Genomic DNA, 16,541 nt, shown 5'->3' on the forward strand with positions numbered 1-16,541 from the left:
CTGTCGGGAAACCCTCTCCCAGACTACTGGGAAATGATTAAAAAGGCCGAAAACCCCCACAGCAAAGCTGAGAAGGGACCGCATTTCTTTGAAAATAAGACATGTTGTAAATCCCGGAGCTGTGCGAGATAACACTGTCAGATGTTGACTCTGGCAGTGTCGCGGTCCTGGCTGAGTGTTTGGTGCATACCGAATCCAAACCTGCTCCATCGCAGCCCAGCTCAGAACAACAGAAAACAGCCAGTGGGCCTGGATCCTTCAGGCTCGCCCCTCTGCAGCGGGCCAAGTGTTGCAGCAGCACGTTGATGACGCCGATGTTTTTCTCTCTTCTCATATCATCTCAGTCTTGCAGTTAGTGAAATTATGGTCAGTCTACTATTTCGGAGATCTAGCTGTGAGTTGTGCTTGTGGTGACTTGTAATGGCTTGTTATCTCTCGTTGAGGCCGAGTCCAAAGTGAAGCGTGACCGGTTCTCGGTGCCTGACAGTTGATTTGATTGATAAGACAAGTGCTGTGATAACTTCTGATAACTGGAGGTAATTCCATTGATCCATGGGACAGAGTGAGCAAACTTTTAAAGTCCCAAACCGGGAGCATCCGGGTGACGTGGCGGTCTATTTCGTTACCTACCAACATGGGGGGTCACCGGATCGAATCCCCATCTTACCTCCGGCTTGCTCGGGCGTCCCTACAGACACAGTCGGTCGTGTCTGCGGGTGGGAAGCCGGGTGTGGGTATGTGTCCTGGTCGCTGCACTAGCGCCTCCTCTGGTCGGTCGGACAGTTTGTTCGGGGGGGGGGGGTGAAACTCCTCACTGTCAGGTGAAAAGAAGCGGCTGGCGACTCCTCATGTATGGGAGGAGGCATGTGGTAGTCTGCAGCCCTCCCCGGATCAGCAGAGGGGGTGGAGCAGAGACCGGGACGGCTCGGAAGAGTGGGGGCTAATTGGCTGGACACAACTGGGGAGAAAACGGGAGAACCCCCCCCCCCCCCCAAAAAAAGTCCTAAACCGGAGCACTGGCAGGAGACATGCATAATGTGCATCCTAATTAGGCTCGTTAGCAGCTCTGTGACACAGTTGTCTGTTTCTTACCCTGACATAGACAACGATCCTCTGTGTTCTTTAATGCAAAGTAAGCTGCACCAGCAAGGCTGTGGTAAAGAAGAGCAGCATGGCAAACTGTCTTGGGGGACATACCTGCAACTGGGGCCTGTTTGCCAGTCACAGAAGTCTTCAGCAGCACTACCATGTGAATGCTGCGGCTGTGATGACGTCACCAGCGGGTGAATGAAGTTGACCCGGGACATCAGGTCACCGTGCCACGGGATCGCTTCGTGACTGTACCAGCTGCAGCTCTTAGAAACGTCAGCCAGACACGAGGGAGTATTTGTTTTATGCTGTGTATCCCATGCAGTTGAGTGCGTTTTCTAAGTGCTTTAGTGTTGCGGGGGGGGGAGGGGGGTAGGACGGGTTTCTCTTATTCCGAGTCATAACCTGCATATCAGATGGTAAGGAGGTAAAGAATGGCCTTTGACTCCCCACGTCATATGCGAGGCAGCTTTGTGCGGCGTGCAGAGGACTTACTGATCACACTGATATGTGGAGTTTCGGTGTGTTTTGAACCCTCTAAAGTAGCTTCCTCACAATCTCAGCACCCTACTACCTGGTTTGTACTGCCTGTGGTGCACAGATGCGTGTTCCTTATGAGCCAACGCGATGAGATCCTCACAAAAAAGTAAATTTTTAGGTCAGGCCGATTCAGCCCAGCGGGACCGCCGACGTCAGACGCGGGAAAGGGAAAATTCTCATACTGCTCAGCTGGTCAGTGCCGCAAACATTAGAAGTGAACCAAAACAACCCCCAGAAGGTGCAAAGAAGTATAATTATGGTCAATGAGGATATCCTGCTTTTGTCTGTATTGTTGTCATGCACATCATGGTCGGCTGGAGACTTCTGTGTTACATATTTCCAGCCGAAGAGTAATTATCACCTATTAAAAGTAGAAGTTGCAGAAAATAGAAGACTTCAATGTTTCCGTTATTGCCCCCCGGTGGGTTTCCCTTATTACGTCGTATGTCTCGTCTGTCTTTGCAGCAAACAGGTGTCCCGCTGAACGTGTCCATTCGCCTGCAGCTCAACCTCTACATGAAGAGGGTCTCCGGAATTACGTAAGACACTCCGTGATGTTAACCCGCGTCTCATATGGTGTCGTTTTCACCTCGGCAAAAACAATGCACAAAGTTCATCTGATTTCCTGCTTTTGTTGCCGTTTCTGAGCTGGTGTGACCTTGACTTGTTAAGTCGTGTCCTTGTCCCTGCAGAGAAACTGGCAGGATTTCTGAAGTGGTGATGCCAATGATCTGGTTCGAGGAGGTGGGTGTCTCTGTAAAGATGCATTTTAAAAGGCCTCTCTGACTACCTCGACGATATCTTATCACATATCCTTATTGCTCAGCTGATTTCTAGATGACTACAGCGCTTGTCAGCCGCAGCTTGTTTGCAAGGGAATAAAAAAAGTAAAACATGGGAAGTGGAAACTGGAATTCAAAAATTGAGCCAGCACATAAATTGTGCTCCAAACAGCACGATAGCACTCTTGAATCTTAATGTAGCACGTGCATTTCAAATCACAGATGAGGAAATCTCACGTCAGACTAATATTTTGATTTTTTAAAATGTTTATCGTTTATTATTTTATTATTTTTTAATTAATTTCTATTTATTTTTTTAATTTTGTATTTAAAATTAATTTTTTTAAATTTAATTTTTGTAATTTATAACTGATTTTATTAAAACTAAAAAAATGAATTTAATTTTTGTGCACGCAAGTGCACAATAGAAATGACACTAACTTGTTCTTGATTCTTGACTGATAATTGTTTGCAACAATTATAATTTTTGCACGTTTCTTACACAAGCGGTATTGTTTGCTGAGGCGCAATGTCGTGTTTTCTTCTCATTTCTTGTCCTTTTTTCCCCATTGTAGAAGGGGTATATAGACGGCCCCATACTCACTACGTTCCACACCAACCTGGTGGTGTTGCCTACAGTGATGACGTGGATGCAGTACGTCTTCATAGGCCTCGGCTTGGCCACTGTCGTAGTGGCCGTGGCGGTGCATCGCCGACTGAAGGTAATGCTGGCCCACGCCGTGCAGGCTGCTCTGTCTCTGTGTCCGTAAGCGTGAGTGCATTTTTGTGTGCGATTGTGTGTATGTATGATTTGCGGGGTGTAGGCGTCCATTTTTTAACAACACATCTAGCACATCACAGTTCTGCATGCTCACCTTCAGTGAGAAAGAATGCATTGAGAGGTATGCATGGGAATATAAGACTCACTCCTGTAGACCAGCATTGTATCTGATTAGCTAGTGCTGAATGTCAGTTGTTAGCATACAAACATTAATCCATAGTACATTTATCAAATAATTAAGAGATCAGGGATTAGGATTAGGTTAGATTAGGATTAGGATTATGGTAGGATTAGGTTGGATTAGGAATAGGATTAGATTCAGTTAGATTAGGATTAGTTTATGATTAAGATTAGGATTAGATTAGGAATGCAATATTCCTAAATATTGCCTTTGTTTATGCGTTATACTTTTTGCTTCTTATTTTGTCCCTAAAATCCCGCCTGTAGTCCGTGTGGTCTTGTTTTTGTTAACATGCAACGTAACTGGCATGATAACAACTGTCCTGCTGCAAAGTCCCCTTGCATGTCAACGGACATATCGACAACATGGCCCACGCTGTGTTGGGACTGCGGTGCTCGTACATGAAAGCTGGCGGCTCACATGATGTCAGTGTTTTTGCGGGTGACGCTGCTCGTGAAACACATGCTTGCACCGTAGGTCCACGTGGCGTAGCTGTGTAGCACGGTGAAAGTGTGGCGCTTATCAAGGAGAGATGCCACAGGACATCGCTTGTTGATCTTTGCATTTTTACAATGCTGACTTGATTTGCCGTCAGGTGCTTCGTTAGGGAAATCAACATCCTCGCAGTCGAACCTTTGCCCTACTGCGTTCCTGCTTCAGGCAAATATTAAACCTCAACTTATCTGCGAAGCTCGTCAGTTGGCAGCTGAGCTACATGCGTAAGTGTGAGCAGTTTGGGCACACCGGCTTTAGTTTTACTTTGCACTGTAGCTATCGTTACATTTAGAAAACACTGTGAAGGGCCTGGTTCAGTGAAGCTGGTCATGTGGACCTGGGTAGGTTCTGCAGAGGCTGCAGGGTAGGGCGTGCGGAGAGGGCTCTGAGCGCCTGTCTTCTGGTGTGTTTGCATGAGCGATTTCTCAACACAACCTTCATCCAGCACGCAAGTGTGCGCTAATGCCAAGCGCAGCGCCACACATGGGGTAACAGTACTAGTTTAAGAATGCCATCAGTTCTCCACCCACAAACCCAGCGGCGTTACAGTCGCCGCCAGATACGGCGGATATGCTGCAGATACTGGTGGATGTGGTCCGCACACAGCCCGGTGACGTCACCGCAGCCTTTCAGCATGTCAGTAGGCTCGACTGGGAATCAGTTTTGGATCTCTTGTCTTCGCAGATGTCTCAGAGATTTCATGTTGATGACTCTCACAGCGTCAAAGGACTCCCTGGTTCGTAAATTACACCGGTCCGAGCACCCGCGATCGCAGCGGACGCGGTTTTGATTTGCTCTGCCAAATTGTGACCCTCACTGATACTGCGAGATGATCCTTATAAGCGGAGGCGACCGGCGGTCGCCATGAATCCTGAATCTGATAAATCCATACTTCTGCCTCGGCCAGTAGACAAGTCGTGTCTCCACAGATGTTGTAGTCGGAGAGCGGCTGAGGTTTACTTTGCAGAAAATCAATGAGATGAGAAGGATTCCTACTTCTCTGCTTTGCTGACGTTGCTCTCTACTTGATTTGATTGTTGCATAGATTTTTTTGTCGCCCTCTGACAGACAAGCTGATCAATGCTGCTCATAGTGGTACATCAGGTGGTGGTGCCTGTGCACTGATGTTATAACTTCTGTTGCATATTAACCAGTCCCTCATGAAGGACTGCCCAGGAAATGAGCACGGCGCTATCACTTTTGATTGTGTGCAACTGTTTAATGAATGAAGTCCTTTACCTAATCTCATGTACTCTGAACTACCTGCATGGCCATAACCGCTACCAACCAAATTCACATGTTGCATGAATACACACTCGTCATAATCTATGCACACACACAATCTCGAATGAGACGGCCAGTGAAATCAGATGTGTTTGCTAGTTTCCTGTCTGTGTTGGACGGCTGATGTGTGACGACAGTCTGCTCATCTTTTAGGTATCCAGTAAAGAGCAAGTAAAAGTCCACGCTGCCAATGAAACACACAAGGACAAATTTATCATGAATGATTCAGGTGAGTGCGCACTACATTCTCATACAATGTGAGTTTGTTTCTCTTTTTGAATTTAACATGTTGACTTGATCGTAAGATAATGCAAATATCCGCCTTAAGTCCGGTGCTTAAAACATGAATTCATTCATTCATTCATTTAAATGAAAGCGTCTAGCTCTGGGTAAGTATGCACGGCATTTATATTTAATTGCTATTTTTTGAAAATTTCATGGTTCTGTAATTTTGCGTTACGCTCAGCAGAGAGTTGGGTGGTCCGAAATGGTCCGAAATCCCCCCAAATAGCACCCCGATTAAAGCTTTACATGTGAGTAGGAGGCGGCAGGGTGCTGCAGTGGTTTAGCGTGGTTGCCTCACGGCAAGACGGTCCTGGGTTCGAGCCTCGGGGGTAGTCTAGTCCAACCTTGGGGGTCGTCCCGGGTCGTCCTGTGTGTGGAGTTTGCATGTTCTCCCCGTGTCTGCGTAGGTTTCCTCCCACAGTCCAAACACATGTAGGTCAGGTGGACCGGCCGTACTAAATTCTCCCTAGGTGTGTGTGTGTGTGGAGGGGCCATGTGATGGCCTGGCGGCCTGTCCGGGGTGTCTCCGCGCCTGCCTGCTGCCCAGTGACTACTGGGCAGCAGTAGGAATCCTGCCAGTCTCCACATCCCTCTGGATTCAGAAGTGTTTTTTAAAGTAACAGTGGGCATTTAGGATACTGCCACAATAATGAAAATAGTTCTGTTAGTTTAGTGTTATGTGTAGGGTGTCTATTAGGGTGTTGCTTTGTTTAATAAGTCTCATTTCTGTCTGGCCTTTCATGCAGAACAACTAAGTCAGAGCACTGTTTACGAGAGTCATCTCTGTTCTGGATTCAGCAACAGACATACTTACATTCATATTGATTAAGTTAACAAAAAATAAATAAAACCAAGTTAGGTTTTGTTTTAATTATGTTACATGGCTAAGTTCATTAGCCTTGTGTCCTGGTTAGGGAATTCTTGTGACAACAGCCTCTACTGGCACACTCCAGCTCAAAGGGATCAGCATTTTTTCATACATTCACTTATTCATTCTTTCATGCAATCACATACTCACTGTCAGTGTTGTGTCATGAAGTGTAATCCGTGTACTTACAGCAGATGTGCCTTTTGACAGTTTCCATTTTTAATGAGGAACACGGCTAGCAGGTCAAAGTAAGAAAACAAAGTTTGGTGGATTCCTAGCAACTATTAGCAAAAGAAATTGCATTTGTCTTGTTATGCCTTCTGGTTATTACCCTGTTTAAAGGTGTACTATGTAAGAGTCATACCCATGAACATGCAGGACATCTGAATCAAAACAACAATGACCTGACTCCATCAACATGCATCCGAAAACATGAGAGGATGACATCACACGTGCATCTGAAAACATAATAAGAGGATGACATCTTACATGCTTCTCAAAACATAATGAGGATGGCATCATACATGCATCTGAAAACAAAAGAGGGTGACATCATACATGCAGCTGAAAACATAATGAGAGGATGACATCATACATGCAGCTGAAAACATAATGAGAGGATGACATCATACATGCACCTGAAAACATAAGAGGATGACATCATACATGCATCAGAAAACATTAGAGGATAACATCATACATGCATATGAAAACATAAGAGGATGACATCATACATGCACCTGAAAACATAATAAGATGATGACATTATACATGCACCTGAAAACATAATAAGAGGATGACATCATACATGCATCAGAAAACATTAGAGGATAACATCATACATGCATATGAAAACATAAGAGGATGACATCATACATGCACCTGAAAACATAATAAGGTGATGACATTATACATGCATCTGAAAACATAAGAGGATGACATCATACATGCACCTGAAAACATAATAAGATGATGACATTATACATGCACCTGAAAACATAATAAGAGGATGACATCATACATGCACCTGAAAACATAAGAGGATGACATCATACATGCATCTGAAAACATAAGAGGATGACATCATACATGCACCTGAAAACATAAGAGGATGACCTCATACATGCATCTGAAAACATTAGATGATAACTATACATGCATCTGAAAACATTATAAGAGGTTGACATTATACATCCATCTGAAAACATAATAAGAAGATGACATCGTACATGCATCTGAAAACATAAGAGGGTGACATCATACATTTATCTGAAAACACGAGGATGACATTATACATGCATCTGAAAACATAAGAGGATGACATCATACATGCATCTGAAAACATAATGAGAGGATGACATCATACATGAATCTGAAAACATAAGAGGATGACATTATACATGCATTTGAAAATATGATGAGGATGACATCATACATGCATCTGAAAACATAAGAGGATAACATTATACATGCATCTGAAAACATAATAAGAGGATGACATCATACATGCATCTGAAAACATTAGAGGATAACATTATACATGCATCTGAAAGCGTAAGAGGATGACCTCATACATGCATCTGAAAACATAAGAGGATGACCTCATACATGCATCTGAAAACATTAGAGGATAACTATACATGCACCTGAAAACATTATAAGAGGATGACATTATACATGCATCTGAAAACATAAGAGGATGACATCATACATGCACCTGAAAACATTACAGGATGACATCATACATGCATCTGAAAACATAATAAGAGGATGACATTATACATGCATCTGAAAACATAATAAGAGGATGACATCATACATGCACCTGAAAACATAATAAGAGGATGACATTATACATGCATCTGAAAACATAATAAGAGGATGACATCATACATGCACCTGAAAACATAATAAGAGGATGACATCATACATGCACCTGAAAACATAAGAGGATGACATCATACATGCATCTGAAAACATAAGAGGATGACATCATACATGCACCTGAAAACATAAGAGGATGACCTCATACATGCATCTGAAAACATTAGATGATAACTATACATCCATCTGAAAACATAATAAGAAGATGACATCGTACATGCATCTGAAAACATAAGAGGGTGACATCATACATTTATCTGAAAACACGAGGATGACATTATACATGCATCTGAAAACATAAGAGGATGACATCATACATGCATCTGAAAACATAATGAGAGGATGATATCATACATGAATCTGAAAACATAAGAGGATGACATTATACATGCATTTGAAAATATGATGAGGATGACATCATACATGCATCTGAAAACATAAGAGGATAACATTATACATGCATCTGAAAACATAATAAGAGGATGACATCATACATGCATCTGAAAACATTAGAGGATAACATTATACATGCATCTGAAAGCGTAAGAGGATGACCTCATACATGCATCTGAAAACATAAGAGGATGACCTCATACATGCATCTGAAAACATTAGAGGATAACTATACATGCACCTGAAAACATTATAAGAGGATGACATTATACATGCATCTGAAAACATAAGAGGATGACATCATACATGCACCTGAAAACATTACAGGATGACATCATACATGCATCTGAAAACATAATAAGAGGATGACATTATACATGCATCTGAAAACATAATAAGAGGATGACATCATACATGCACCTGAAAACATAATAAGAGGATGACATCATACATGCATCTGAAAACATAATAAGAGGATGACATTATACATGCATCTGAAAACATAAGAGGATGACATCATACATGCATCTGAAAACATAATAAGAGGATGACATTATACATGCATCTGAAAACATAATAAGAGGATGACATCATACATGCATCTGAAAACATAATAAGAGGATGACATCATACATGCATCTGAAAACATTAGAAGATAACATTATACATGCATCTGGAAACATAAGAGGATGTTATTGAACACACTAAAGATTGAAATGGTATAGATATTGTTTTGTACACAGAGACAAGAAGTTCTTCTGCCCTGAACTTGATCTCTGGTTATTTTGGAGGAGATGGATATATGGTAATTTTGGAGGAGATGGGTATATGGTTATATAAGGAGGAGATGGGTATATGGTTATATAAGGAGGAGATGGATATATGGTTATGGAGGAGATGGATATATGGTTATTTTGGAGGAGATGGGTATATGGTTATATAAGGACGAGATGGGCATATGGTTATACACTCACCGGCCACTTTATTAGGCACACCTGTCCAAGTGCTCGTTAACGCAAATTTCTAATCAGCCAATCACATGGCAGCAACTCAATGCATTTAGGCATGTAGACATGGTCAAGACGATCTGCTGCAGTTCAAACCGAGCATCAGAATGGGGAAGAAAGGTGATTTAAGTGACTTTGAACGTGGCATGGTTGTTGGTGCCAGACGGGCTGGTCTGAGTATTTCAGAAACTGCTGATCTACTGGGATTTTCACGCACAACCATCTCTAGGGTTTACAGAGAATGGTCCGAAAAAGAGAAAATATCCAGTGAGCGGCAGTTCTGTGGGCGAAAATGCCTTGTTGATGCCAGAGGTCAGAGGAGAATGGCCAGACTGGTTCGAGCTGATAGAAAGGCAACAGTAACTCAAATAACCACTCATTACAGCTGAGGTATGCAGAAGAGCATCTCTGAACGCACAACACGTCGAACCTTGAGGCAGATGGGCTACAGCAGCAGAAGACCACACCGGGTGCCACTCCTGTCAGCTAAGAACAGGAAACTGAGGCTACAATTCGCACAGGCTCACCAAAACTGGACAATAGAAGATTGGAAAAACGTTGCCTGGTCTGATGAGTCTCGATTTCTGCTGCGACATTTGGATGGTAGGGTCAGAATTTGGCGTCAACAACATGAAAGCATGGATCCATCCTACCTTGTATCAGCGGTTCAGGCTGGTGGTGGTGGTGTAATGGTGTGGGGGATATTTTCTTGGCACACTTTGGGCCCCTTAGTACCAATTGAGCATCGTGTCAACGCCACAGCCTACCTGAGTATTGTTGCTGACCATGTCCATCCCTTTATGACCACAGTGTTCCCATCTTCTGATGGCTACCTCCAGCAGGATAACGCGCCATGTCATAAAGCTCGAATCATCTCAGACTGGTTTCTTGAACATGACAATGAGTTCACTGTACTCAAATGGCCTCCACAGTCACCAGATCTCAATCCAATAGAGCACCTTTGGGATGTGGTGGACCGGGAGATTCGCATCATGGATGTGCAGCCGACAAATCTGCAGCAACTGCGTGATGCCATCATGTCAATATGGACCAAACTCTCTGAGGAATGTTTCCAGTACCTTGTTGAATCTATGCCACGAAGGATTAAGGCAGTTCTGAAGGCAAAAGGGGGTCCAACCCGGTACTAGCAAGGTGTACCTAATAAAGTGGCCAGTGAGTGTATAAGGAAGAGATGGATATATGGTTATATAAGGAGGAGATGGATATATGGTTATGGAGGAGATGGATATATGGTTATTTTGGAGGAGGTGGGTATATGGTTATATAAGGAGGAGATGGATATATGGTTATATAAGGAAGAGATGGATATATGGTTATTTTGGAGGAGATGGGTATATGGTTATATAAGGAGGAGATGGATATATGGTTATTTTGGAGGAGGTGGGTATATGGTTATAGAAGGAGGAGGTGGTGATATGGTTATATAAGGAGGAGATGGATATATGGTTATTTTGGAGGAGGTGGATATACGGTTATATAAGGAGGAGATGGATATATGGTTATTTTGGAGGAGGTGGGTATATGGTTATATAAAGAGGAGATGGATATATGGTTATATAAGGAAGAGATGGATATATGGTTATTTTGGAGGAGGTGGGTATATGGTTATATAAGGAAGAGATGGATATATGGTTATTTTGGAGGAGATGGATATATGGTTATCTTGGAGGAGATGGATATATGGTTATTTTGGAGGAGATGGGTATATGGTTATATAAGGAGGAGATGGATATATGGTTATATAAGGAGGAGATGGATATATGGTTATTTTGGAGGAGGTGGGTATATAGTTATATAAGGAAGAGATGGATATATGGTTATTTTGGAGGAGATGGGTATATGGTTATATAAGGAGGAGATTGATATATGGTTATTTTGGAGGAGGTGGGTATATGGTTATAGAAGGAGGAGGTGGTGATATGGTTATATAAGGAGGAGATGGATATATGGTTATAGAAGGAGGAGGTGGTGATATGGTTATATAAGGAGGAGATGGATATATGGTTATTTTGGAGGAGGTGGTATTGGAAATGGGTCTTGACCTTCATTGGTTACATTGGGTGCCCAATGGCGAGCAATTAGCAACAAAGGAGATACGTAGCTTCGGCAACCAATCTCGTGACTTGTGCTTCCTCCCTCTTGAACCTTGTTAAAGGAGGTGCTCAGGCTTCAGGGAGCAAACGGATGAACATTCGGATATTGGAAAGTGGCGCTGAACAGACCAAATGGGGACAAACTTGGACAAAAAAACAAAATTCACTCTTCAACTTTTTACTCCCATAGGCTTAAATATAGGCTGGATTGGTGTGAACATAGCGTAGCTTTGTAAAGGTGCCACCTGCAGCTGATGGAGCGGCAGTTGTACACACCACTCCTGCCATGGTGTTGGGCAGACGTCAGAAATTGTTCACCTTATTACTTGCGAATGAGAAAACAAGCTACCGCCACGTCGCCTTGAATTCCTTAAATTCCGTGTCGGTGCTGCCCAGCGGTGAGCTGTGTCCTGTCTCGGGTCGTCAGTAGCGTGCTCGTGTTGGTGCAGTACTTCACATAGCCACGGTGGTACATGCCATTATGGGTTTTACCTTTTCAAATAACCGTAGGTAGTTCTGTGGTTTTAACATATTGTGACTGTTCCGAACAAACATCTTTGGGTCTAGAGGTATGATTCCCGCTTGGGGTGCGAGAGGCCCCGGGTTCATATACCGGACGAGCCCCCATTAATTAATGTTACCACCCTTAAGTCTAGGGGACGTACAGGGCCTAACATTATGCAGCGAGAATGCGTGTTACAACACAAAACCCAAGATGCCGACTGAAGGGCGACAATATCTATTATAAATAATGTGAACGTCACAGCGAGCAAGGGAACTGAGAGCGGTGCCCAAGTGAAGAAATCTTAAAAACGTGACCTCCAAAACTAGTGCAGCATGATTCTAGACTAATAAATACAGAGGGTGGCGCTCACTCCTAACCTGGTGTCTATAACAAAGATGGGCTACGTAATGAGGAGTACACCCATGGGCAGCATACCTGTCGCCTCCTGCTGGGCGTAAAAGCCAAGGTGCTATGCCGTGTACAGCTCGCACAACGAAGCTGTACAACAAACAAGCGTACAACAACGTCCAGCCAAACAAAAAACCAGACGACATCTCTCGAGCAAAGGACAGGAGGGCGTTTCAGTAGGCGGTCGGATGGTTGATTGGATCTGGAAACAGCTGGGCTCAACCAGCAGCTCCTCAGGAGGCGGGGCACTACCTGGGGAGGGGCAATTGCACAGACACACGGCAACTAGGGCCGTAACAGTAGCCATCATGACTGCGTACACTCGCTAGCCAGTCAGCTAACGGGTCGGACCCTTTAGCTGACTGGTTAACGTGGTCCCCTGTGGTGCGGGAGGCCCGGGTTCGTGTCCTGGCTGGGGTGGGTCCCGGCTACCCCATGCATTCGCTACAGTCTTACCATTACATTCCTTTTGATCGCGTCCAGTTGGCGCGGTGGTCTATTCCATGCCTACCAACACAGGGATCCCGGTTCGAATCCCCGCGTTGCCTCCAGCGTCTGCGGGTGGGAAGCCGGATGTGGGTATGTGTCTTGGTCACTGCACTAGCGACCCCTCTGGTCGGTCGGGGTGCCTACCGGGGGGGGGCGGGGACTGGGGGGGAATAGCGTGATCCTCCCGCGCGCTACGTCCCCCTGGTGAAACTCCTCACGGTCAGGTGATAAGAGGCGGCTGGCGACTCCACATGTATGGGAGGAGGCAGGTGGTAGTCTGCAGCCCTCCCCGGGTCAGCAGAGGGGGTGGAGCAGAGACCGGGACGGCTCAGAAGAGTGGGGTTATGTGGCCGGGTACAACTGGGGAGAAAAAGGGGGAAGAATCCAAAAGACAAAGTACTTTGTGTGACTCAGTATAATGTGGTTTGGGTGAAGAATGGAGGTGTATGATAGTCCATGGAAGTACTGCACACTGAGTACTGCATGGACTCATTACGTCACGTGGTTGCCATTGTGTCTGATTCGATTATTGTGTCTTCATCGTGGACACCTGGGGAAACTGCTCAGGCTGTCGAAGTATAATGTGTTTTGTTTTGTGCTGCAGATAAATAGATGTAAGGGACTACCACGCCAGATGAAAATGTGATCACTGTACCCAATGAGACCAGCCCTCTGCTAGCGGACGATGTGGACCGAACAGCTGTGATGAATCCTTGGAATGAAGCACTCCATATGGCCTACAGTGCAGTCACTGGTTACACAACGGACATATCTCAGACCGAACCTAAACTTCGTCACATGGTATGCTGTGCAATGTATTATATGAGACAGGAGCGTGTCAGGTTTTACAATTTTTAGTTGATGAGACTCTCAGCCGAAGTCTTGGGTCGACCTTACTTGATTACTGCGGCGTTGCCGTAAGCATATTTGTGCTGAAGCTGTAGAGTTGAGACTTCCGGGCTCCACGTTGAGCCAGTTTACAAGTAACGATGTCCCGTCGAGCACCGCGACCGTTCGAAGGGCAGCCAGGTTCTGCCGAGCCCAGTTACATGGAAGCAGTGAGAACTGGGATCGCCACTTCGTCGAGTCTGCTAACATTTCTACTTCTACTGTGGTCTTTACTTGTTTTTGATTCTAATTACCTTTGTTGTCCAAGTTGTTAAAAACTTGATTATTTCAAGCTGCCCCCCATGGGAGAAGACCATGCAGCAATGCTGCAGTGCAGAAAACTGTTGTATAATTTCCTGCAGTGCAGCTTCAGGCATGTTTGAGCCACGACGGTGACGAGGAAGCCCTTTGCTAATTCTCACTACCAGAGCTTTAAAATGCCCCCTAACCGGGGCATGTTCCTTTGTTTTATAGCTTACGTAACTTTATGGTCCTCTTACATTACGCAATAATGTATTAATTAATATATTAATTAATTAATATGTTAATTAATTATGTGTCGAATTCAGAAGGATTTGATTAGATGAATGTGACGGGTTAATTTGGCTCAGGCTGGAGCGTGAGTCCAGGTTCCTTCCATAAGCAGTGAAGTATCAGTGAACATATTGTGTTGCAATGACTGGAATGTATTTTGTTAACTAAACAAATGACACTGCGCCACATCAAACACCCCCTTCTTGTAGTTAAGATAACTAATAGTGATACACTTTGAAGTGATAAATGTGCCTTGTGTCAAACTTCTGATTATGAAATGCCTGATTCTGCTGACTACAGTATATATACTATGTATATAGTATAGTATATACGGTAGTCACGTGTACTCCTACGTACTGTGTATGTAGCAGGTAGGAGTACGTGGGACAGCTTTAAGTGAGTAGTGGTGAATACTGTACCAGCCATCCTTGTTGAGAAGACAAAACGACGACTTGTAGTGCAGACTTACACAATAAAGATAGAGATTTATACGATGTATGAGAGGTTTATTTGATACAGGGGAATAAGTGCCGTGAATATCTTCCAGACTGCTGTATTAATACTTTTGTAAAATAAAAAATTCTGTTCAGAATATTTGCTTTTGTTTGACCCAAATCCTTTGGAAAATGAATGTCTTTTCCCACTCTTGTTCCAAAAAACGCAGATGACACTGGGATTATGTGGACGATATTGTTCATTACGTCACATTTCACTGTTCCATGGGAACATGTGCTCTTCAAAGCATCAGTGTTCCCCAGGTCAGGACACATCAGGGTGCCCAGATGTGCCTCCCTACAGCAGCATGGTGTACTGAGACACATCAGGGCATCCAGATGTGTCTCACTAAAGCAGCATGGTGTAGCTGCAGGTGTCCATCGTGCCAGGATGTGTCTCACTACAGCAGCATGGTGTAGCTGGGGGTGTCCACCGTGCCAGGATGTGTCTCACTACAGCAGCATGGTGTAGCTGGGGGTGTCCATCATGCCAGGATGTGTCTCGCTACAGCAGCATGGTGTAGCTGGGGGTGTCCACCGTGCCAGGATGTGTCTCACTACAGCAGCATGGTGTAGCTGGGGGTGTCCACCGTGCCAGGATGTGTCTCCCTACAGCAGCATGGTGTAGCTGGGGGTGTCCACCGTGCCAGGATGTGTCTCACTACAGCAGCATGGTGTAGCTGGGGGTGTCCATCATGCCAGGATGTGTCTCCCTACAGCAGCATGGTGTAGCTGGGGGTGTCCATCATGCCAGGATGTGTCTCCCTACAGCAGCATGGTGTAGCTGGGGGTGTCCATCATGCCAGGATGTGTCTCCCTACAGCAGCATGGTGTAGCTGGGGGTGTCCACCGTGCCAGGATGTGTCTCCCTACAGCAGCATGGTGTAGCTGGGGGTGTCCATCATGCCAGGATGTGTCTCACTACAGCAGCATGGTGTAGCTGGGGGTGTCCATCATGCCAGGATGTGTCTCCCTACAGCAGCATGGTGTAGCTGGGGGTGTCCATCATGCCAGGATGTGTCTCCCTACAGCAGCATGGTGTAGCTGGGGGTGTCCACCGTGCCAGGATGTGTCTCCCTACAGCAGCATGGTGTAGCTGGGGGTGTCCACCGTGCCAGGATGTGCAGTAGAGGTTCTCTACAGCAGAGATGTTCCACTGACAGATACCTGCAGCCACCCCCAGGGGGCACATTTGTGCACTAAATCCAGGCAAACAGAGTAGAGTCAGCTTTGGTGCATGACACCTTCCCACAAAGTCTGCTCTAATAGAGACATGTTCTTATTATGATCTGGAGAAGATGATGTCATGTTGGATGAAAAATCATTTTCCTTATGAAAAAATGAACCATGTAGGGGGAAAATAAATGACGTTTCTCTTGCTTTTCTCGGAGTATGCCAATCTGGTCATGGATATTTGGGACAGCTGCCATGAACAGCTAGATAATAATAATAATAATAATAATAGGTAAAATGCAGCTCAAAGTGCTTGACATTAAAAACAGGGGAAACAATAAAACTCA

General features: G+C 44.6%; 1 protein-coding gene across 4 annotated transcripts in view; it reads left to right on the plus strand.

Annotated features, from left to right (window-relative positions):
* scarb1 (scavenger receptor class B, member 1) overlaps window positions 1-15,113 on the plus strand; it is a 37,444-nt gene extending 22,331 nt beyond the window's left edge. For 2 of the 4 annotated variants that reach the window (XM_056290353.1, XM_056290355.1), the window contains exons 9-13: window positions 2,095-2,168; window positions 2,322-2,373; window positions 2,987-3,133; window positions 5,306-5,381; window positions 6,184-6,290. In XM_056290353.1, the coding sequence (XP_056146328.1) occupies window positions 2,095-2,168; window positions 2,322-2,373; window positions 2,987-3,133; window positions 5,306-5,381; window positions 6,184-6,266 (432 nt within the window). In that variant the 3' untranslated portion in view covers window positions 6,267-6,290. Of the gene's footprint in view, window positions 1-2,094; window positions 2,169-2,321; window positions 2,374-2,986; window positions 3,134-5,305; window positions 5,382-6,183; window positions 6,291-13,709 lie in introns of those variants that run through there. The other 2 variants (XM_056290354.1, XM_056290356.1) reach the window with 2 other exon arrangements.
* Window positions 15,114-16,541: the final 1,428 nt, after the last annotated feature.

Source organism: Lampris incognitus, chromosome 12 (assembly GCF_029633865.1).
Source record: "Lampris incognitus isolate fLamInc1 chromosome 12, fLamInc1.hap2, whole genome shotgun sequence".
Taxonomy (NCBI): domain Eukaryota; kingdom Metazoa; phylum Chordata; class Actinopteri; order Lampriformes; family Lampridae; genus Lampris; species Lampris incognitus.